This window comes from Gossypium arboreum, chromosome 11 (assembly GCF_025698485.1).
Source record: "Gossypium arboreum isolate Shixiya-1 chromosome 11, ASM2569848v2, whole genome shotgun sequence".
In the NCBI taxonomy this organism is placed as follows: Eukaryota; Viridiplantae; Streptophyta; class Magnoliopsida; order Malvales; family Malvaceae; genus Gossypium; species Gossypium arboreum.
Window position 1 is genome coordinate 132,694,600 of NC_069080.1, and position 24,006 is coordinate 132,718,605.

The 24,006-nt window shown below is 32.4% G+C and overlaps 1 protein-coding gene across 4 annotated transcripts; it reads right to left on the reverse strand.

Annotated features, from left to right (window-relative positions):
• Positions 1 to 1,463: 1,463 nt before the first annotated feature.
• LOC108472062 (TMV resistance protein N-like) lies at positions 1,464 to 11,567 on the reverse strand. Of its 4 annotated transcripts, none has more exons than XM_053021030.1 (7): positions 10,616 to 11,567; positions 9,258 to 10,359; positions 9,036 to 9,076; positions 8,008 to 8,248; positions 6,804 to 7,886; positions 5,970 to 6,715; positions 1,464 to 1,723 (listed from the first exon to the last, which is right to left on the reverse strand). In XM_053021030.1, exons 1-7 carry the CDS (start codon positions 11,101 to 11,103, stop codon positions 1,720 to 1,722), a joined length of 3,705 nt encoding a protein of 1,234 aa, XP_052876990.1. In that variant the 5' UTR covers positions 11,104 to 11,567; the 3' UTR covers positions 1,464 to 1,719. The 4 variants fall into 4 exon arrangements, with proteins under 4 accessions (XP_052876990.1, XP_052876991.1, XP_052876993.1 ...); XM_053021031.1 differs by lacking the exon at positions 1,464 to 1,723 and adding an exon at positions 4,774 to 4,996; XM_053021033.1 differs by lacking the exon at positions 1,464 to 1,723 and having other exon boundaries at positions 5,834 to 6,715; positions 6,804 to 6,943; positions 7,073 to 7,886; positions 10,616 to 11,563.
• Positions 11,568 to 24,006: the final 12,439 nt, after the last annotated feature.

Here is a 24,006-nt window from a genome sequence, read left to right on the forward strand (position 1 = left end):
TCCTAATTGTAGAGCCACCTATCTGTTGGCAAAACCATTCTGGGATTTCACTTCCAGGTATAATAACATCAGTCTCTTGGTAAATAAAACCATAAATTCCCAAGTACGAGAGGGAAAGAAAGAGAGATTAGTTAACCTTATGATGTTTTATCAACAATGTTAATGCATTGATGTTCTCAGTCAATCTGTAGCAGTTAATGGCTTTAATGAAAGCTAAATCCAATAAATTGCATTGTTACAAGCAGCAGCTCGAACACATGAAGCAGCTAAATCTAAATATGGGCATTGAGACATGACCCTTCAAGAACTCTTTAATACATGAAAAAAACCTTTTGAAAAAAAAAAATCACATTTTAAATATATACTCATATCTAACACGCACATTAACTTTAAATTACTTAAACCTAAAAATACTAGAATTAATATTTTCATTTATATTTTGTGCTTTGGCTATTTATAAAATTTACGCATTTTTAGTGAACCAATAAAAAAATTGAATGGCATGTCATAATCTAGTTAGTAAAGTATGAACATTTGCCGACAAAAGTTTTCCCGACACTTTTAACTCCTGTTGTAGGTAAGATTGATTTCCCATCTCTTGTATCCCACCACCCCCGTATTCGAACTTTGTTTAGGCATCGATTTTATTATTATTATTTTTCCTTTTTAGATGCTAAAACGAGCTTGAAAGAATTTTGCATGTGATTTTAGAATGTTTAAGGTGGGAAGTTGTGGTGATCTTTGTTTTTAGTGTATTACCCTAACCTATATTAGGGCCTGGGGTAGGGAGTTAGAAGATCGTCTTAGTCATATCTTTCTCGATTTTGCATGGATGTTGGTAATATCATTGCCTCTATTACACGAACCCATTCATTTTCTCTAAGTACCTACATTTAACACTTATGTTTAATACATATCTAGATATGTATATATTGAATAAGTTTGGGTCAGATAAATTGATTTGAATAGACTTTTATGCATTCCTAGTGAGGGAGGATTTAGTGATAACTTCAATTATTATGTATTAAATGGAAAAATCTAATTCAAAATAAAACTTGAGATTTAGTTATTTCGTGTAATTTGTCTTTAAGAACTGTAGCACCCCAAACCTAGCCCAGACGTTATGACCGGATCCGACATGCCACATCGAAGCGTTCAAAACATTTTATATTGTTGATCCAGAAAAAAAAAAAACTTACTTAGTGTTTTAAAAGATAATTTCCTTATAGGTTAAAGTGAATGGAAGCTGTGCACCAGGTAGGAAACCGGAAAAGAGGTGGTGAGTCCATCGGACTGCTTAAGTACCAAGCTCCCTTCGGATCCAATCCTAGACATGCATACCGCCATTGCCACACCTTAACGTCATGGATATTTCTAGGAAACCGGTTCGATTAAGTCATTCTTAGGAAAAGTGATTAATTTTGGAAAATACTTTCATTTCGGAAGCTTTGCTTGTTGTCGTGTTATTTTGAAATCAACTGTTGTTTTTGAAAACGAGCCCTAAAGCTATCCAATTTCAACAGTTAAAATAAGTATTACCTATCTTAGTAATACATATTAAAAACCACCAAAAATAAATAAGCGGCCTTATTACATTTAAAAGCCTAAAACCTCAAACATAATTAAAAGGATGTCCGGTTCACCAGAAGAAAATCAAACTTTCATAACGGGTGGCCACTCTGAATTCCCTCACAGCTCCAAACCCACTATGGTTGGGGATTACCTGCATGGATGAAAATAAAAGGGTTGAGTTTGGGGAAACTCAGTGTGTAAATTAACCCAACCATAGCCTATATCACCTTAAACCACGTAAATAGAATAAGTTGGCCTTAGCCTGCAATTCAAAAAATAAAGCCCATAGGCCCATAGCGTAACGTAATGTATATTACATGTTTATGCGAAACCCAACCATATCCAACCGTATACACCCCGCATTAACCTTACACCGTGTGGGGAGACAACTCGACCCACCCAACCGCTACACAAGATGAATTTGCAGCATGGCTGCTGAATGAATAATGTGACAGAGTCACCAGATATGATAATCGTGGCGAGCCACCGTATCAGATATATGTGGCGAGCCACCAGATCGATATTTGTGGCATAGCCACCGAATGCTTCCTCCATAATATAACCCATGTCCCCATGCAACAGATATATAATCATGGCATACATCATACAGAATCAGATCGCTATGCTTTTCAGTCAAAATTAACCCTACGGGTATAACGGTAATTTTGCACCTAGGGGTATAACAGTAATTTTCCATACATAAGGGTATTATAGTAATTTAGCTAATTTCAGGGTTTTCATGCATATCCTAACTATTTACGTACTATCGAACACTTATCACAAGATTACGAATTGGGCCCGTTGGCCCATGAACCCGATCTTTGGCCCATTAAGCCCAAATTATCAAAATGTACTAAATCGCTGCATCGCAGTTTATTACTTTAGATTACCAAATATACAAACCCAACTATCTTACGAGCATTCGCACACTCGCAAATTCCCAAAATACCGACTTTTCGACATTTTGGCTTTTCGGCTTTTGCCAATCTAGTCTATGAGAGGGTGTCGATTATACACATTGCTTATGATTTATATGTTGACGAGATCCTCACACGAACCGCCTACAATTGGATTACTAACACGTTAATCTAACTATTCAAATACAAACTACGTATTAACCCCTTACAATATTCGGCCAACCACACCTACAGATCATAGTAAGCTTATAAGAAATCAATAAGCAACTCATTAACAAATTTTTGTCAATGTTTACCACATAATCATAATTTCACTGCAAGCTGTCTTCCTGAGCAACAGTCACTAAATTATCTATAACTGGAGCTACGAAACTCGGAATCAAGTGCCGTTAATTTTCCCTGAAAATAGACTCCTATATCTTCTATCCATAAAATTTTCAGAAGTTTTGGTACGGCCAATCAATACCAGATTTTTCTTAAAGTTTCCCATGTTTCACTGTTTGACTAATCTGACCACTCTTCATTACGAATCAAATTTCTCATTGTACAGAATTCAAAATATGTTCTCGTTTATTCCATTTGAAACTAGACTCATTAATCTTTAATTACATAATTTATGCAACTTCTAACTCATCTCCCACAATTTATGGTGATTTTCCAAAGTCACGTTACTGCTGCTGTCCCAAGCGGATTTATTACCAAATCACTCTTTCACACCTAACTTGCATGCTTGTTATTTAAACATGTATATCACCAATCAATCATCACATATCTATGATTTTTCTTAAGTATAATCTCCATTTCATCATTTTAAAGCACAACATGTTATTCCCTTTAGCATCTAAGGCACATGCATGCTCATTTGTTTGGCTCAACTTCACCTATCTTCCATTTTTCATCAAAAGAACATGAAACAACAACCATTTCCTTCATTTTAATTCATGACTAAATGCTCACAACACAACTAAAAATCAAAATATACTTCAAGAGTTAAGGTAGAATCAAGAAGAACTCATGAACCTCAAAATAAAAGCAAACTACCATGAACTTACCTTCAATTTTCTTCCTCAAGTGACCGAATACTCAAGAGCTTTCTCCTCTCCTTTCTCTTCTCTAACTTTCAGCTATGATGAACAAGATGGACAAAACTTTGTTCTTTTCACCCCTTTTTCTTTTAATAAAACTTCATATTTCATTCATTTAATTCTTTAATACAAAAGACATGAAATTCTTATCATGAAACATTTACCTAACCCATTATCATGAAACATTTACCTAACCTATTATCAATTTGTATCAATTTGTACCATAAATTATGGATATCAAGTGTACATTTTGTCTACAACAACATGATGGCTGGCCACTTCATGTAAAATGGGAGGTTTGTCATGCAAATCCTCCTATTTTGCACTCCTATTTATTTAGCCACTTCAATTTAGCCTATAGCATTTTCAAACATTTTCACATAGGTTCTATTTCATAATTTCACCCCCTTTTTGTTATGGAACAAAAATTAACTATAATTGCCGGGTTCTATCTTAAGCTTGGGCTTTCTAGAGGCCCACTAACATAATTAAACCTATGCCAACATTCACAGGATTCCCGAAAATTGGGGCGTTACAAGAACACATTTGTTTCAGAATTTTATTTGTAAGGTTATAACATTCTCGCTGTAAAATAGAGGTGAACATTTCATAATTTCATTCTAATAAAGTCAGAACATTTGATAATATCATTCTAATCAAGTCAGAGGAAAATTGCGCACCAATCAAATGGAATTTCCTTCAATCTATCCTCTATTCAAGTTAGAGGAAAAGATGGTCCAAATGAGATGATACTTGAAAAGTTTAATGTTGAATTAAAATGAATTCATTATTCATCTCACGTTAATATCATTAAATTATTGGTTTAATGGACATTTGCTATAAAAAATTCATAATTTGACTCAAAATAAAATGTTGAGGGTTAAATTGTTGAAAAGAAAAAATAAGGGTCAAATTGTTAAAATTTATAAACTCTAAGAACTTGCCTAGTTTAAAAGGTTTTATTGACATTACAATTAGATTACTATTTTAATTTACATTTTGCAAATAACAAATTGAACATTATATGTAAAAAAAAAACATCTAATTATATATTAACATAATCTATATCCAATTTTAATTCTCAAAATTCATCCGACCATATAATCTCCATAAAATTTACATTTTAGACTTTTTTAATATTTAAAATTTTAAATTAGTAAAGGTGAAATTATATTTTAATCTCCCAAAATTGATAAAAATTTGATTCAATCATTAAAATTTATAAAGATATATGTTATTAAAATAGTTAAGTTATATTTTTACTATTGTAATAATTGTAATTTAATTTTGACTCCTCTAAAAATTCTCAAAATTAATCCGAGCATATAATTATGTAAGTGTCTGCTTCCATTTCAACCTGATAATCTTTGCTGGTCCTTCACTTGCACGATCCTTTGAGCAGACTTTCATGTTTTTATCGGTCTAAGGGATAAACATAAAAGACCAAGATTATTTTTGTTGCATTGAGATAATCTGTATCACTGGTATATTAATTTACTTCAAATAGAGAATTTTTGTTAATATCACGGAAAACACAATCGTTGAAAATCTTGCTCACTTTAAACAAGAACAAAAATGAATCTATTGAATTTTAAAAATATATTGGATATGAATATGTTTCTCACACAGAAAATATTTTCCAATTAATTAAAAGAATATACTTTATATTCATATTTGAATAAGTGTTAAAAATAAATGTCTAAACATAAATACTTTGTAAAAATATAAATTGAAGAGTTGAAATAATATTATTTGTACTTCAAGCCATGAAATTTAAATGGTACTTTTATTAAAAGGAATTAAACCTATTTAAGTACTAATTAAAGACTTATATTTAATCTTTCAAATATAGAAAAATAATTTTGACTAATTAAATTGAACACATAAATTGATCTCAAATAAAAATGATAGTTATTAACTCAAGTGAAATTATGATCTAATTCTCATTAGAGGATTTTCACATTTTAATTATGTGCTTTGTCGTGGAAGATATTCTTTTTCTCCACATTTGTGTCTCAAATTGATTATATTTACTTCTACTTATAAATAAAAATAGATGTAAGTGAATATATATATATATAATATGAAAATAAAAATTTAATAAAAATAAACTAATATAAATGTACACATTTCAACTGTGAATGAATGAATTAAGTGACTAAAATTTTAAATGGTATAAAAATTTATGTTATCAACATTTGCGATATGCATAGAATATGTGCTCATGTTCAATATGAGTATGAATAAAAATTTTAAAACTTTTTGATATATAATGGAAGGATCGTATCTCGTTCCTAAATAAATTTAGAATATTACTTTAAATGAAATTAAAAATACAAACAATATAAATGTGTAAAACAAAAAAAATCAATAGGAGGTTGGTTAAGTAGTTTACCACAGTAAATGCTTCTTCCCCGATTGGCCCATTATAAAATTGAAAAACTTCTGCATCCGTTTCGGTTGCGGCCCTTCTTCCTCCGCTTCATCGTAGATATTAGCTTTTCGTTTTATGTGAGAAGTGTTATCTACTGATCCATCGTTGTGAATAGAGTGTTGGTGGGTGTGTTCAAAATTTGGAGAAAATTGAGTGGTATGGCACTGCAACTCTTTTATTTCTTCCAGATCTTTCTCATACACTATTCTAACACCACACTTCTTCACCTTAGCATTGTCTTCAACATCTAGGTCTGAGAAAGACAGCTCAAGCTCATCGCATTTATGATCTAAGCAATCTGTTGCCCATAAATTATTGGTTTCACAATGACCATATTTATACTCTATGGAAATTGGATATAGTTGATCACGCGACCAATAATGAAGAAAAAGGTGATCTTTTATTATGGGCCCCACCTGCCAGCCTGTCCCACCAATCATTCTACGATTTCTACCTCGAAAAATAGATCCATCACGGCTGGCTTGTTCAGAATTTCTGAAATTGATACATGCACAACAACTGATAATCTCGTAATCTCTTGAAGAATCATTATTGATAAAAATGCAGCAAGAAGCAACTCCAATCCATTGACTATCTTTCGGAAGGGGTATCTTAATTGAAGAGTCACTTTTTTGTTGGCTAAACCATTCTGGGATGTCACTTCCGGGCATAAGAATAGCAAACATTTTTCTTGAATTTGCAAAAGCCTGCAAAATAAAACACAAGTCGTTTGGTAACTAAAACCATAAATTCTCAAGTATGACATTTTGTAAGGGAGAAAATAGATTAGTCGACCTTAAGATGTTTTCTGAGCAGTGTTAATGCATTGATATTCTCAGCCAATTTGAAGCAGTTAATGGCATAAACGAGAGCCTCATCCACTAAGTTGCATACTTTTGATGGACTTGCAACTACTTCAAGTGAAGCACAACCATCTATAATCACATCTGCTATAGTTGTTAGAAGCTCAGGCAAGGATTTAAGCTCTGTGCAGTATGATAATTCAAGCGATTTAAGCCTGCTAAGTTGAGTAAGAGCCAAAGGAATGGTGATGAAATTGTTACCCTTAAGATAAAGATGACTCAAAGAGGATAGACCATGAATATCTGCTTCACCAAGAGTGCACATGTTGCAATTTGACAAATCAAGAAACCAAAGCTTCGAGAGCCGAGTAAGAGATGCAGGTATGCTGATGAAATTGTTACCACTAAGATCAAGAATCATCAAACAGGATAGACCAGAAAAATCACGTGGAATATCTCCTTCACAAAGATTGCAGTCCCTTAGATTTAGGCTTCTTAATGAACTCAAACCTGACAACAAAGGCAACATCTGAGCCATGGGATTCGTCCTTCTTCCTTGGATTACCTTGAAAAGAGAAGGTAAATTTGGTCGTGACTTATACGATGGTCCCTTGCGCCCATTGAAAGATAGAATTTTAAGATTTTTCAAATGAAAAATGAAGGATGGTGGCTCTGTTATGCTTGTTTCACTCAAGTCAAGCTTTTCCAAAAACTCTATTTGCTGCAAGTTCACTGGCAAATATTCAATTTTATAACAACTAGAAAGATCAAGAGTTTTTAGATGTTCCATTTTCCCATCAATCTCCGGAAACCTTACAAGATTTGGGCAACCTGAAAGAATTAATGTTTCAAGAGATTCCATTCCAATTCTGGTTGGAAGATTCCTAAGACTTTTGCAGTCTCTTAAATTCAAAAGTTTAAGCATCTTAAGCACTCCGATTGATGGATGGACATTTACCAATCTGATACAACCTTCCATAATTAAAGCTTCAAGTTTTGGTGCTGTTTTGAAGTCTGGTGTCTTGATCAGGTTTTGGGACCCTTTAAGGTTGATCATTTTCAACTTATACAATGGCTGTTGAAGACAATAATAAATTAGACAGAAAACAGAATAGTGCTAATTTTTATTTTCTTTACCTTAATCAAAGTTTAATTATTTGTATTAAAATAAGCTAAAACGATGAGTTAATTCTTACTCTATTTCCCTTCCATAGTTGTTCAATGTGACTATATGGTAAAGGAAGTGCGACAAGGTTGTCTGGTTGGAAGCTTGAAGGCAAGTATCTTAAAGGACACCCTTTCCAATCTAAAAGCCGTAGTTCATTAGAAAGATATTTGAGATCATCACAATTTGATAGGCAAAGCACTTTGAGCAATCTCAAATTTTTCATCTTTGAGAATGTATCGACACTCAAATTGAGTATCTTACTCAGTTCCCTAATAACCATAAGCAAAACAATAACAAACTTCAAAATATACAAAAACATTAAATATCTAAAAGTTATGTTGCATCAATATTGTTTTTTTAAAGTAGTTGTATCAAATACTTATATCTTGTGCATAGCCGAATATGGTATTGAGATATCATTGAAAATATTAGACAACACTCTATCTAATACTTCATTAGAATTTTAGTTACCTAAGCCTAAAAAAACTAGAACTAATATTTTGATTCATGTTTGGTGCATTAACGTGTAATTCTATGCATTATCATCAACCAAATGATGACATCACTTGGATTTATTTTTGAAAACTTTTAACGACATTTTATAACCTAGTTCATTGACATATATTGTTAATACATCTAAAAATTAAGAATTAAGGGGGAATTTCGTTAAGTGGAAAAGTGAAAAGAAAATAAATTTTAACTGTGTTTTAGTCAGAAAGAAAAGTAAGAAAAATAATATAATAAATTAATTTCTATTATAATGCATAAAAATCAAACTTTCTAAATTTTATTTTCAAATGGTTTATTTTCTTACCTTCCCACTTCTCGCTATACCAAGCAACAGTGAGGAGAGAAATATATTTTCCATCTTTCCACTCTAGTTTTCCATCATTCTAGTTTTCTATCTCTTCAGTTTTTCATCCTTTTAATTTTCTTTCCACTCTATCAAGCAACGCCAAAAGGGTTTTTTTTGTCATTTTTTATTGGAATTTTTACAAAAAAATAATAACAATATTAATAGTACATATTGACAATTTTATACGTATGTTTTCTTACCTTTTATTGTCGATGATCATACCTTCAATCACTTCGGTAGCCTAAAAATAATCAAGAATAGACAATAAGAAAATAAAATAAATTATGTAATAGAACTTTTGAAAATTTATGCACATGTTCAACATTATCACAATCTTTTGGTTGAAATATACTAAATAAAATATTTTTTAACCAGAGTAATTCAATAACAATTTTGTATGTAATTTTTGTTGAATAGTTTACCGTGTTTTTTGTTAGGACATGATGGACATCTCTTTCTTTCCACAATCTACAACGTTTTCCAGGTTCATTAATACATCTTTCTTCAACAATTTTTCTTCCCATTTCTTGCACCAAGGTATGCATATGCAAATATCGGTTGTCATCACTGACTTTTATGAGAGATTTCTTAATGAGAACATCGATTCCAATATCGGGAAAAAACTCACAACCATCCAATACTTTCATTACCAAATCTTTCTCCTCCCCATTGAAAAAGCATGCTATATCTAGAAAAATATTCTTCTCCCTTTCTTCCAATCCATCAAAGCTAATTCTTAGTGTGTCAAGAATTTCTTTGTTAGAATCTTGTTCAAGTCTTTCAATTGCACTTCTCCATTGAATTGTATCTCTACCGCGGAAAAATGAACCCAAAACTTCAAGAGCTAAGGGGAGGCCATCAGCATAACGTACAACACGTTTAGAAATCTCAATAAAACTATATTTCAGCATTGTATCACTATCAAAAGCTTTCAAATTGAAAAGCCTAAGCGCATCGTCGGGATTCAATGTTGTAGGCTTATACACATCATCGATTCGATAAGATCGGAGCAAATGTTCATCTCTTGTTGTTACAATAATCCTACTCCCTAAACTAAACCAATCACGCCTTCCAACCAAGTATTTCAAGTGTTGTATGTTATCAACATCATCAAGAATAACAAGAACCTTTTTTCTAGACAATTTGCGGCTAATTATGGCATTCCCTTCATGAACATTGAAAAAATTGAAGCATTCATCCGGAAAGATTTGAGAAAGAAGTTGTTTCTGTAAAGAAACAAGTCCATGTTTGTTTGAAACTTCTCGAATATCAGCAAGAAAACATTTACCTTCGAAATGAGGTAACATTTGAGTGTAAGCAACTTTTGCAAGAGTTGTTTTACCGATGCCACCCATTCCGCAAATTCCTATAATGCGAACATCGTCTTCCCCAATGTTTATTTTCGAATACAACTCCTCCAAACGTAAACTAAATCCAACCAACTCATCATGAACAACCGGATATGTCTGACATAATTTTGCTGATATCTTCTTAACAACGTCTCCAATAAACTCTGATTCGTGCCTACAAAGAAATTAAATTCCGATATGCAATCTTTCATTTTTAGTTGAGTGAATCATGAAGGAAAATATGGTTGGAAGCAAACAAAAAGCAAGAATAAGACAGTAAGATATATTATAGCATCAAAATACACAATTTGCTCGTTAGTTGAAATATGGGAATTCTTAATTAAAAACAAAATTATAAAAAATAAGATGCAATAAAAACACAATTTTGTAGTCATTAAAATTAGGAAATAGAGAAGAAAAGAAAGAAATACCTATTATTTAAATGCCATCCCGAGATGTTAGCCACTTCAGTCAAAGCATTTCGCCACTTTTGGATCTTGTCTTTATCTTCCTTGTATCTTTCTTCCTGTTTGGCAAAGGCTTCTTCAACTTTTCCTTTTTGTTTTCTTAACTCGGATGGATCCACATGGTAGAAAATTGGAAATACTTTATGAGCCTTGCCATTTTTTTGTTTAACAATCTCCGCAAGCTCCTCCAAGCACCAACCAGAAAGGGCATAGGTCTCGGAAAAAACGATTACCGAGCACCATGATTGCTGAATTGCTTTCAAGAGTTCCGGTGCGATCTCTTCACCAGCCTCCAACTTTGGATCATCTCTAAAAGTGACGATCCCAGTTCTATTTAGAGCATCGTAGAGATGATCCGTAAAGCTCTTGCGGGTATCTTCACCTCTAAAACTCAAGAACACATCGTACTTGTTTCTAGAAACGGATGAGGAAGTCGAAAGTAATAACGACATGAGGATGTATGAGAAGAAAAAAAATATGTGGATGTAAAGTTCAAAACAGAAAATAGCTATGGAAGGGAGTAGGTGTACGTGGAAATTCAAGGGAAAAGCAAAGGACTTGTGTACGAAATTTCTGTTTTAGTTTCCGAAATGAATGTATCAGTATAATAATAGCTATGGAAGGGAGTAGGTGTGGAAATTCGGGGTTATAGATGCTCTTTCCAGGAAGACTCTAAGAAGGTGAGAGTCGACAAAATGGAGCCTACAATCATTAATCAAGACTAAACTTGTCTCTTTTAATGATATAAGTATCACCTAATCTACAATCCTACACGAAGGAGGAGAAAAACAGATCAAATTTCAAGGAAACAACGAAGATTTTTGTAAGCAATTTCTCTATACATTTCCCTTTTTTTTTTTTTTTCTCTTCCAAACGAAAACGCGTAGGTGTGCAAAATGGGGGATGATAGATGAGTGATAGATATTGTCTCCAGGAAGAATCCAAGAAAGAGTCCACAAAATGGAGCCTACAATAAGTACAAGTAATAATTCAAGTGTTTTACAAGAAAATTTGAGTGAAAAGTGGTAGATTGTAATGGAACATGAACGAGTTGTGTATGGTTAAAAGACTTCAACATTAACCGATTCCTTCAAACAAACCAATGAACCCACTGGCCTCCAATTCTATGGGAAGGATAAAAACCAAATTTATTAATAACTTCATCAGCCCTTCACCCACTAATCCGAAGCTCAAGGAAGGCACACAAGTCCTGCTGGAATTCTGTATTATACTCCTTGACAATTCCAAAATACATGACTAACATTCAACACCATAAGGGTAACTAAAAAGATACCCCTGTTCATAGAGAACTAGGATTCCCCAACTCCATCATACTAGAATCTTGGTCAGCTTCCAACATCAGTAGTTGGGACCATTATTCTCATCTGGTAACCAACCTGATTCTGCAGGCCGATGTTCTGGCCTGGTTCCCCACCATTTCCATTGTTTCCAAATGAAAGCGCGTAGGCGTGGAAATTGGGGGATGATAGATGAGTGATAGATGTTGTCTCCGGGAAGAATCCAAGAAAGAGTACACAAAATGGAGCCTACAGTAATTATAAGTGTTGGACAGTTTGTGTTTTACATTATCACATTTACTTTATAATTATAAAGTATTAACTAATTGTGTTTTACATGCTTAACTAGTTTCTTATGTAACATACTTCTAATTATTTTATTTCATTAATTATATATTTATTTTATTAATTAGTGTATTTAATTATTATTATTTAAAGATATATATATGATTATTTATTTAAAATGTATATTATTTTATGTAATGCAAAATAATTAAAATATTCTATTAGGCTTAACACATAATCTGGTACTTTAGTTTGACACTTTTTTCTAATGTGATACTTATGTTATTTTTAGTCCAATCAAAGTACCAGTATTTGACAAAAGTTATATATTTTGACACCCAAAATTAATGATGTTAATTTTTAGTGTTTAATTCGAGTTTTAGGATTAGTTTGATGAAAATTAATTGCTAATTATGTATTTTCATCAAATCAACTCTAAAATCCAAATTAAATCACATCCATTGGACTTTATTTGACAAATTAAATAAAAAATTAAACAAATCTATAATTAACACTAAATTTATTCTATACAAGCCCAATTTGCGGGCCCAAATTAAACCAAATCTACCCCAACCCACTAAACCCACTAAACCCAATAGACCAACTAAATACCCAGTAAACCCAAAATTCCCCAAGCCCAAAAGAACCCTAGCCCAATACATTAAAGAAAATCAGAAAAAAAGGGAAACCTAAGAACCCTAGCCGTTCAGCCTCCTGCTCTTTGTCCCATCACCACTTGCCCCACCGCCACTGTGCCACCGCCCATTTTCCTGCAAAATTAAGTAAAGAAAAGATAGTGTAATATAAAAAAGGATTTGTAGATGGCTATAAAAGCAAAAACAATATTGTAAGTGTATAGGCCAATTTTGGGCCCAATTTCAGACCCATTTACATCAGACCCAACACCCAATACAAATTAAACCCATCTATAACTTAAACCCACCAAACCCCAAATACCTATCAAAACCCGGAGCCCAACAACCTACCCAATTTACAACCCAAACCCAAATACATTACATCAAACCCACTCCCATCAGACCCCCAACATTAACCCAACTAACCTAAACCCTAACCCATTCAGCCCAATACAAAACAGCCCAAATACCCACCTAAACTAACCCAGTAGAGGCCCAAACCCTTACATCAACAAACCCTAACCTAACCCTAACCTGCAGCGCCATAACCACCCCCACTCACCCCAGATTAACCGGCCACCTACACTCTGACACCAACCAGTAACCCCATCCCCTGGCACCACTTGCCCGTAGTTATCTCTGCCGTTCACCCATCCCCTGCACAACAGACAAGACACAATAGCAGCAGAAGACAGAAATGGACAGTGTAACTAAAATGGCTATAAAAAGCTGATGAAAAAACTTTGTAGAGGATTTTTTTAGGAGAAATAATACAAGAATAATATCATAGCAAAGAAATAGGCAAAATCAGACTCAAACATTACGAATCGGAGAGCTGAAATTTAGAATCCAAGGTGATTTCAATTTCATTTTTGTTTCTTTTTTTTTTCTTTCATGCATATATATTGAAATAAGTAAAAATCGTTACAAACATATATAGAAAAAAATATAAAATAAATAAAAAGAAAAAAAATCAGAAATTTTACCTCTTCGGCCATCGTGTACGGTGGCCGACGCCGGCACCGGTGAGGCTCCAATGACAGGACCCCTGGCCGGAGTTCCACCGAAAATCGCTCTGCCCTCACTCTCTCTTCTTTTTTTTTCTTTCCCAGCCCCAAATGATTTTTTTCTGATTTAAAGGCTATTTATAGCCCTTCAAAACTGTGCCGTTTTGGCATTTGAGTTTAGGGCTGATATGGTGTCGTTTCACCGTGGGTCGGGTCGACCCGACCCGCTCCGAACAGGATCGGCGTGTTTTTTTAGCGGAAGGGCAATTTGCGCATTTGGCCCTTCCGCTTTTCTGAGAGTTCGCAATTAAGTCTATCGAGTTTTTTAATTTGGCCACATGATATTTTCGATTTTCAATTTAGTCCCCCTCATATGCACTGCGTTTTGACGAAGAGGGGTAATTGCTATTTTAGTTCTCTGCAATTTTATCCGTGTTCAAATAAGTCCTTCTTTTTGTTTCCATTTTAGAATTTATCCCGTGTTTTATATCTCATGTTCGATTTAGTCCTTCTTGTTAGTTTATTGTTTTATTTTTAAATTTCTTGCTTTCATTTTCTGTTATTTACTATTATTAATTATAATCTTTATATATTTATTTTATTTACTGTATTTACTATATATAGCAGTATATATATTTCATGTACATATATGTATATGTATTTAATATATTTATATGTATATATGTATGTAGTATCATTATTTGTTTTTTAATGTTTATAAATTATGTAAATATTTTAATATTTTATTATATATATATATTTCATATATTATATACTTGTGATTTTAATATTATATTTTATATATTATTATGTATACTTTAGTATATACATATATTTGTGAAGTATTATCAATAGTTATTATTATTATTATTGGTTTCAGATGTATATATTGTGTTTATATTTTCATACTACGTTATATATATATATATATTTTTACATTATGTGTATATTTTAAGTATTATAAGTATTTCTAATATCCTTATTATTTATACCTATGTACATACATATCTATGTAGTGTAGTAGTTAGTTCATTTTATATTGTTGTCATTTTAATGTATATGTATGTATATGTCATCTATGTGTTATGTATATTATTATGTATATATATTTTCAATATTATTAGTCGTATTCTATTTATGCTATTTCTTGTATACATTGTTATATCATCTTTATTACTATTGTTGTTAATTTTAGTATCGTTTTATATATATGTGTATATCTCTAGTATATGTAAGTATATATTTATGTAATAGGTTTCTTTTCCAATATGTACACATCATGTAAATATTTAAGTTTTATATTATTTTTTTACGTGTATATACTTTTTAATATTGTATTTTTTTATATATCGTATGTATATTTGAATGCTATATTATATTTTTCATATTATATCATGTATATATATATATTTTATGTTGTGTATATACCTTCTTCAATATTCATGTTATACATATATATATTATGTAATACTAGTTATAGATATTTTTTATTTTATGTATATATTTCAAATACTATGTATAGTATATATTCATGACTCTATTACTATATGTATTTTATGTATACACTTTTAATATTATTATTATGTATATATATTCGTTGTTTTTATTTCATGTTTAATATCGCATGCATGATTATTGTTTTTAATATTATTATCATATTTATTATTTGCTTTAATGTATTTCTAGCTCTTTTATTTATTTTTATTTCTCATCAATTTGCTTTACATTACTTCAAAAATATTATTCTTGTTTTCTAAATACATGAGGCACCGTATCGGTTTAACATTAAGTCGTCGATTTCACCGCTATGTTGGGTGAACATCAATCGACTCGTGTTAAAATGGTACGCCCTTCTCAAAAACCAAAAAAAAAAAACTAAAATTTCTCGTCTTTTCAATCGGATCACGACTAAATGTTATATTGAACTCGTATTTTTGAAAATCAAGACAACACATGTTTATAAGATACCAATTTTGGGCGTCGCGAGGGTGCTAATACCTTCCTCGCGGGTAACCGACTCCCGAACCCTAATTTTTCTCTGGATTTTGACGTAGACCTAAACTTAGCCTTCTTTTGTTTTTTAAAAAATAAGTTTATTAGGTGTCCGATCACACCTAGGAAAAAGGATCGGTGGCGACTCCCTTTTTTGATTTCAAAATCAAACTTCAGTTTTCAAACTTTTTTCAATAGATCGCCACAATTAGTGACCGAAAGCTAAATTTTTTTACGTCGCTACAGTAAGGATGGAATTCGGCATTTGTGAAATAAAAACAACTTTAGATTTTAAGCATATGAGTAAGAACAGAGACCTTAGCAATATCAAAAGCAGGAAATAGCCCAATATTAGAGATCGGAGAAACGAAAATAGCAAAATCTAAGGTGATTTAACTTTATTTTCGTTTTGTTTTAAAATCTAATTTTCTCATTTATACATATAAATTAAAAACATAAAAAATATATATAAAACAAAGGGAAGAAAAATATACCTTTTGGAATTGCGGTGGCCGGCGACGGCGGTCGGCGGTGACCCTACGGCGGTCCGATGACCCCTCTTGGCCGGGATCTGGGATTTTCCCAGAGAGAAAGGGAGAGCTCTCCCTCTTTTTTTCTGAAACATCAAAGAAATGGGGGATTTTAAAAAAATTTCTGGGTTTTATAGGCTGACCAAACGGCAGCGTTTCAGCCCTCCCCCTAAGGCATAAAACGACGCCGTTTTGGGGTGGAGTGGGCCGACCCGACCCGTCAGGCATGGGATCCACGTTTTTTTGAAGAGGAGGGGTTATTTGTGCTTTCGGCCCCTCCGCTTTCACATGACTTCGCAATTAAGTTTTTTTTAATTTTAATCTTACCCTAAAATTTATCACGTTTTGCAATTTAGTCCTCCATTCAGCGACGTCGTTTTAAGGGCTCAGGTAAATTACCTTTTTGCCCCTCTGCAGTTGCACGCGTGTTCAAACGGATCCCCTTTTTTATATTTCTTTTTAAATTGGCCCAAAAACTTCATTTTTGTTTCGAATTTAGTCCTTTTTCCAGATTTAGTTTGGTTTTTATATTATTTTACCATTTTAAATATTATTTATTGTTCTATTTTTATTATCATTATTATTGTTATTATTATTATTAGCATATTTTTACTACTATCGAACTATTTTTTAGTTTCAATTAATTCTTATACTTATATATATATCTTATATATATATTTATAGTTATTATTATTATTATTCCTAATATATATTTTATGTATACATATTTAAATACTCTATTCTACACATATTTTAATACCACGTTATATACATTTTATTATTATATCTATTTTTACCCCAATTATTAATATATGTTTTATTATATATCTTTAACATATATATACGTATACATTTATATATTATTATTATTAGTTTTTGATATTATTGTTTTGCTAATACATTTGTGTCATATATACATCCTTTTAATATATATTTATATATTATACTCCATATTATGCACATGTATATTAATATTATATCATGTATATTATTTTTATTATAGTTTTATATATATTATGTATATATTGTAAATATCATATTATGTTCTATCATATATATTTTTATGTATATTATGTATATGTTTAAATATATTATGTGTATATTTTGTTTTGTATTTCATGTACATATTATGTATATACATTTAATATTATCATATATTTATTTTCAATATATATTTATGTAATGTTTTTATTATTATTATCATTATCATCGTATTTTTACTATTATTATTATTATACCTTTCATTGTTATCGCTATTGTATTATTACTTTTATTACTATAACATTTTTTAATTACTTATACGCTATTACTTTTATACTAATTTAATATATATATATATATATATATATATATATATATATATATATATATATTAGCGTATTTATTTTGCTTATATATCATCACTCTTATTATTATCGTTTCATCACCTATTTATTTATATCTTTGTAAATTCTTTCAAATCTTAAATCATTCATTATTTGTATTATCATTATTATTATTACTAACATATATATATATACTATGTTAGAATTAAGATACCAAATTCTTATTTAAATAAAATACGATGGAAAATAAAATAAAAGTAAAATCCATATAGAACTAGACTTCTTTTATTTTATTTTAGAATAAGGTTTTAAACCTTATTAAACTCCATCTATTTTATATTGATTAGGATAAGGTGTTTCAATCCTACTAGAATATGGCTTTGCAAGCCTATAAATAGACATAGTCTATTCCTCTTGTATTTGAGTAAAAATTTTTTGACATAGTGAATTTTCTTCTCCTCTGCCCGTGGTTTTTTTCCCGAAAGGGTTTCCACGTAAAATTTATGTGTTCTTTATTTTTATTTATTTTATTCTATTTTATTTTTCTCAAATTGGTATCAAAGCTTCCGGGTTATTCATCTCGATCACGGTAATGGCGTCTTTGAAGTATGAAATTCATTGTTGGATCGCAACACCGATTTGCGTTGTGGCAAATTAAGATGCAAGCGCTTCTTGCAGATGGATCTAGAGGATGCCCTGCTAGGATAGATAAGATGCCTTCGACATTAATGATGAAGAGAAGAAGCGTAAGGATCGAAAGGCATTAACACAATTACATCTCGCATTTGTCCAACGAAATTTTGCGAGGATGTGATGAAAGAGAAAACCGCATTGCATTATGGAAGAGGCTAGAACAAATATGTATGTCGAAAACTCTAACAAGCAAGTTGCATATGAAGCGGCGTCTTTATGCTCATCGTTTGGAGGAAGGTGCGTCAGACACGAACACTTAACAGTGTTTAAAGAAATTCTCTCAAACTTGGAGGCCATGGAGGTTCAAGATGATAAGGAAGATCTAGGGTTGATTCTACTTTGTTCGTTGCCTCCGTCTTATTCAACCTTTAGAGACACGATTTTATATAGCGCGACTCTCTCACGCTTGATGAGGTTTATGATTCTTTAACCTCGTATGATAAGATGAAGCATCTTGTGGTTAAACCCAACTCTCGTGGAGAGGGTCTCATTGTTCGTGGGAGACAAGACCGGAATGTTGATGATGATCGTGGTAGAACACAGAACGGAATCCTCGTGGTAAATCTAAGGGTAGATCGAAATCTTCAAACAGAGGTAAAACTTGCAACTTCGCAAGAAGAAAGGGCACATTAAATCTGAGTGCTATAAGCTACAAAATAAGATTAAAAGGAGGCTGCGAATCAAAAGGAAAACACGGAAAATTCGGTGAAGGCGATGTTGTAGAAGACTACAGCGATGGTGAACTTCTAGTTGCTTCATCAATGATTCTAAAGTAAGCGAGGAATGGATATTTGATTCAGTGCACCTTCCACATGAGTCCCAATCGGGATTGGTTTACAACTTATGAAACAATGATTCAAGGTGTTGTTTTGATGGGAAATAATGCTTCATGTAAAATCGCGGTGTTGGAACAATTAAAGTTAAGATGTTTGATGGAGTTGTCGAACACTTAGTGACGTGCGGCATGTTCCGAATTGAAAAGAAATTTAATTTTGTTGAGTACTCTTGATTCAAAAGTGCAGATACACAAATGAAAGTGGGGTTTTAAAGATTTCAAAGGGTCCCTTGTTGTGATGAAAGGGCAAAGAAAGATTGCCAAGTTATATGTTTTCTGTGGTTCTATCATATCGGTGATGCAATTGTCGCTTCCTCTTCCTTGTCGATGATGATATTACTAAACTTTGGCATATGCGCCTAGGGCATATGAGTGAGAATGGCATGGCGTAATTAAGCAAAGAGGACTTCTTAATGGGCAAGGAATTTGCAAACCGAATTTCGTGAGCACTGTGTTTTGGGAAGCAAAGAGAGTTCGATTCACTAGAGGAATCCATAACACGAAGGAAACGTTGGAGTATATCCATTCGATCGTGGGGCCGTCCGAGTGCCTTCGAGAGGTGGAGCTAATTATATGCTAACCTTTATTGATGATTTTTCCAGAAAAGTTTGGGCGTTCTTCCTGAAGCAGAAAAGCGATGTGTTTTCCACATTTAAGTCTTGGAAAATTATGATTGAAAAACAGACGGAAAACAGATAAAATACCTCCGTCATGCACAATGGCTTAGAGTTCGCTCGATGAGTTTAATAGATTGTGCAAGTCGAAGGATCATGAGACACTTGACGATTCGTCATACTCCACAAACAAAAGCGGCGTTGCAGAACGAATGAACAGAACGATCATGGAGAAGGTTCGATGTATGTTGTCAAATGCCAACTTACCGAAGTCATTTTGGGCAGAAGCAGCCTCTACTGCATGTTTTTTGATCAACCGATCTCCATCCGTTGCCATTGAGAAAAAGACTCCACAAGAGGTATGGTCCGTAATCCCGCTAATTATTACGATTTAAAGATTTTTGGGTGTCCTGCGATGCTCATGTTGATAATGGAAAATTGGAACCGAGATCCATTAAATGCGTTTTCTTGGTTATAAAGCTGGTGTAAAAGGCTATAAGTTATGGTGTCCTGAAAATAGAAAAGTTGTGATTAGCAGAGATGTTGTTTTTGATGAAACTGCTATGCTACCTAACTTATCTCTTAAAGACTCTTCCAATAAAGAAAACCAAAAGCAGGTGGAGCATCAGATTAATACAGAATCAACTCCTCAAGCCAAGACAAAATTGAGAATAGAGTTGCTTCTTCACCACAATACTCTATCGCCAAAAACAGGACAAGAAGAGAAATTAAACCTCCAAAGAAGTATGCCGAGGTTGATCTAGTTGCTTATGCTTTAAATGTGGTGAAGATATAGATGCGAATCAAGAGCCATTTAATTATTCGAGGCGATTAGTGTGAAGACTCGAAAAAGTGGATGTTTGCTATGCAAGAGGAGATGGAATCACTCCACAAAAAGCAAACATGGGATCTTGTAAAACTTCCTAAAGGTAAAAAGGTCATTCGTTGTAAATGGGTGTTTAAAAGAAAGAAGGGACTCAGAGTTGAAGAACCCAGATATAAAGCAAGGCTTGTTGCAAAGGGTTACAGATCAAATTCCAGAGTGGACTTCACAGATGTGTTCTCTCCGGTTGTTAAGCATAGTTCGATTCGAGCTTTGCTTGGTATTGTTGCCATGCATGATTTGGAGCTTGAGCGGTTAGATGTAAAACGCATTTTGCATGGAGAACTTGAGGAAGATATTTACATGCAACAACCAGAGGGTTTTATAGTCTCGAAAAAGAGGACTATGTTTGCTTGCTGAAAAAGTCCCTTTACGGTTTGAAACAATCACCAAGACAAGGGTACAAGAGGTTTGATTCCTTTATGACTTCTCATGATTTCAAAAGAAGTAGTTTTGACAGTTGTGTCTACTTTAAGAAAAAGCAGATGGTTCTTTTGTGTATCTACTTCTTTATGTTGATGACATGTTGATAGCAAAAAAGATAAAAGAGAGATAAGAAAGGTTAAAGCCCAACTAAGTGAAGAATTTGAGATGAAAGATTTAGGACCAGCAAAGAAGATACTTGGTATGGAGATTCTCGGAGATAGAAAAGCAAGTAAATTGTACCTAAGTCGGAAGGGTACATTGAGAAAGTTCTTTGAGTTCAATATGCAGAGTGCTAAGCTCGTTAGTACTCCTTTAGCACCCATTTCGGACTTTCATCGGCCTTATCTCCTCAATCGATAATGAGATTGAGTACATGTCACATGTTCTATACTCTAGTGCAAGAGGATCTCTCATGTATGCTATGGTTTGTTCACGTCCGATTTATCATATCACGATCGGTCGATTAGCGATACATGGCGAATCTGGTAAAGAACACCGGAAAGCGCTTCAATGGATTTTAAGATACTTATGAGGCACTACTAATGTTTGCTTACGTTTGGAAGAACTAAAGATGGAGTTATAGGGTATGTTGATGCTGATTTTCTTGGAGACCTTGATAGAAGAAGATCTCTCACAGTTACGTCTTTACAATCGGAGGTTGTGCAATTAGTTGGAAAGCCACTTTGCAAACTACGATCGCTTTGTCTACCACCGAAGCTGAGTACATGGCGATTCTTGAGGCTTGTAAAGAAGCTATTTGGTTGAAGGGACTATTTAGTGAACTCAATGAAGACCTTCAAATCAAGACAATATTTTGTGACAATCAGTGCCATCTTTCTTACAAAAGATCAAATGTTTCATGAGAGAACAAAACACATTGATATTCGGTATCATTTTGTTCGTGATATTATTGCTCGTGGTGATATTGTTGTGAGCAAAATTAGCACTCATGAAAATCCTGCAGATATGATGACTAAGTCACTTCCTATAACCAAGTTTGAGCATTGCTTAGACTTGGTTGGTGTTCATTGTTGAAGTTAAACCCTTAAGGGTTTTTGGAAGAGGTGAAGAACTTGTTTATTGAAAGTTCGCGATGAAGAACTTGTTCATTGAGAATTTGTGTCAAGGTGGAGATTGTTAGAATTAAGTGACCCAAATTCTTATTTAAATAAAATACGATGGAAAATAAAATAAAAGTAAAATCCATATAGAACTAGACTTCTTTTATTTTATTTTAGAATAAGGTTTTAAACCTTATTAAACTCCATCTATTTTATATTGATTAGGATAAGGTGTTTCAATCCTACTAGAATATGGCTTTGCAAGCCTATAAATAGACATAGTCTATTCCTCTTGTATTTGAGTAAAAATTTTTCGACATAGTGAATTTTCTTCTCCTCTGCCCGTGGTTTTTTTCCCGAAAGGGTTTCCACGTAAAATTTATGTGTTCTTTATTTTTATTTATTTTATTTTTCTCATACTATGTAATTTTTATCATATTACGTATACACTTTTTATATATACTATGCATATGTATCTTTTAATATCGTACTATTATTGTATATATATATATATATATATTTCTTATAAACCTCTATTATTACGTATGTACCTTAACACATATATGTATATACTTTTATATCATTATTATCGTTATCATTGTCATTTTATTTTTCATTTTATATTTATTTATTTATTTACTTGCGTGTTCGATTATTTCATTTTCCCTACGCATATGATTACATTTACATGATACTTAGCCTCGTTATTGTTTCATCTTTTATAATTGTTCATATAATTGTTTTTGACACTATCATTATATTATTATACGTGTTAATACCATAATTTGCTTTTATATTTTACTATAAATCACAATCATGTTTTTTATTCGATACTTTAAAATAATCCTTTCATAAAAGTGATATTCCGTATTTGGCAATTCGAGACAATCGTGCCCTAACTTACTAGGTTTCGATTCTTCTCATTTAACCTAAGTCACGGAATATTCTTTTAAATCACTATACGATTTTAAAAAATGCTTATTTTCGAGGATACGAGGTGTGGTACCCTAAGTTACCGGGTACGACATTTTGTTACCTCGAAATAAGATTTTTTTTTGCAAATAAAGGTAATATTCGGTGTTCGAAAATTCGAGGGAACGCGCCCTAACTTACTGGGTTTCGATTTTCTTCGTTCACTCTAACTAACCGAATATTCTTTTAAAAGTTAAAATATATTAATTTTAAATAAAAGGCAAGCTCAGTCTCAAAGTTCGAGATGTTGTGTCCTAACTTACTGGGCATGATATTTTATTACTTTGAGATAAGAGAGTCCTTAACATCCTATTTAATTTATTCAATTATTTTTAAATTAGCATTAATACAAAAAAGGATCGTATTTTAAATTCTTTCAAGTTTTCAAACTTTTGACACTAAGACACTAATTAATCAATTAGGTACCAATTTTGGGCGTATCGAGGGTGCTAATCCTTCCTCGTATGTGAATCGACTCCCGAACTCATTTTTGATTTTCGAGACCAAAATTATCGTTTTAGTAACTCTTAACTTTTATTAAAATGATTAATTTAAGGTGATCCGATCACACCTCATCGAAAGGATTGGTGGCGACTCCCGTTTTTCGTTTTTAAATCCAAGTCGATTCCCGTTTTTCAAAAAAATAGTTACGACATATTCTATTAACAAAATCATGAACAATTCAAATTTAATAATATTAGAAATTAACTTTCATTAAATCAATTCCCAGACCCAAATTAAACACTAAAAAGTTAACATCGTTACTTTGGAATACCAAAATATATAACTTTTGTCAAAT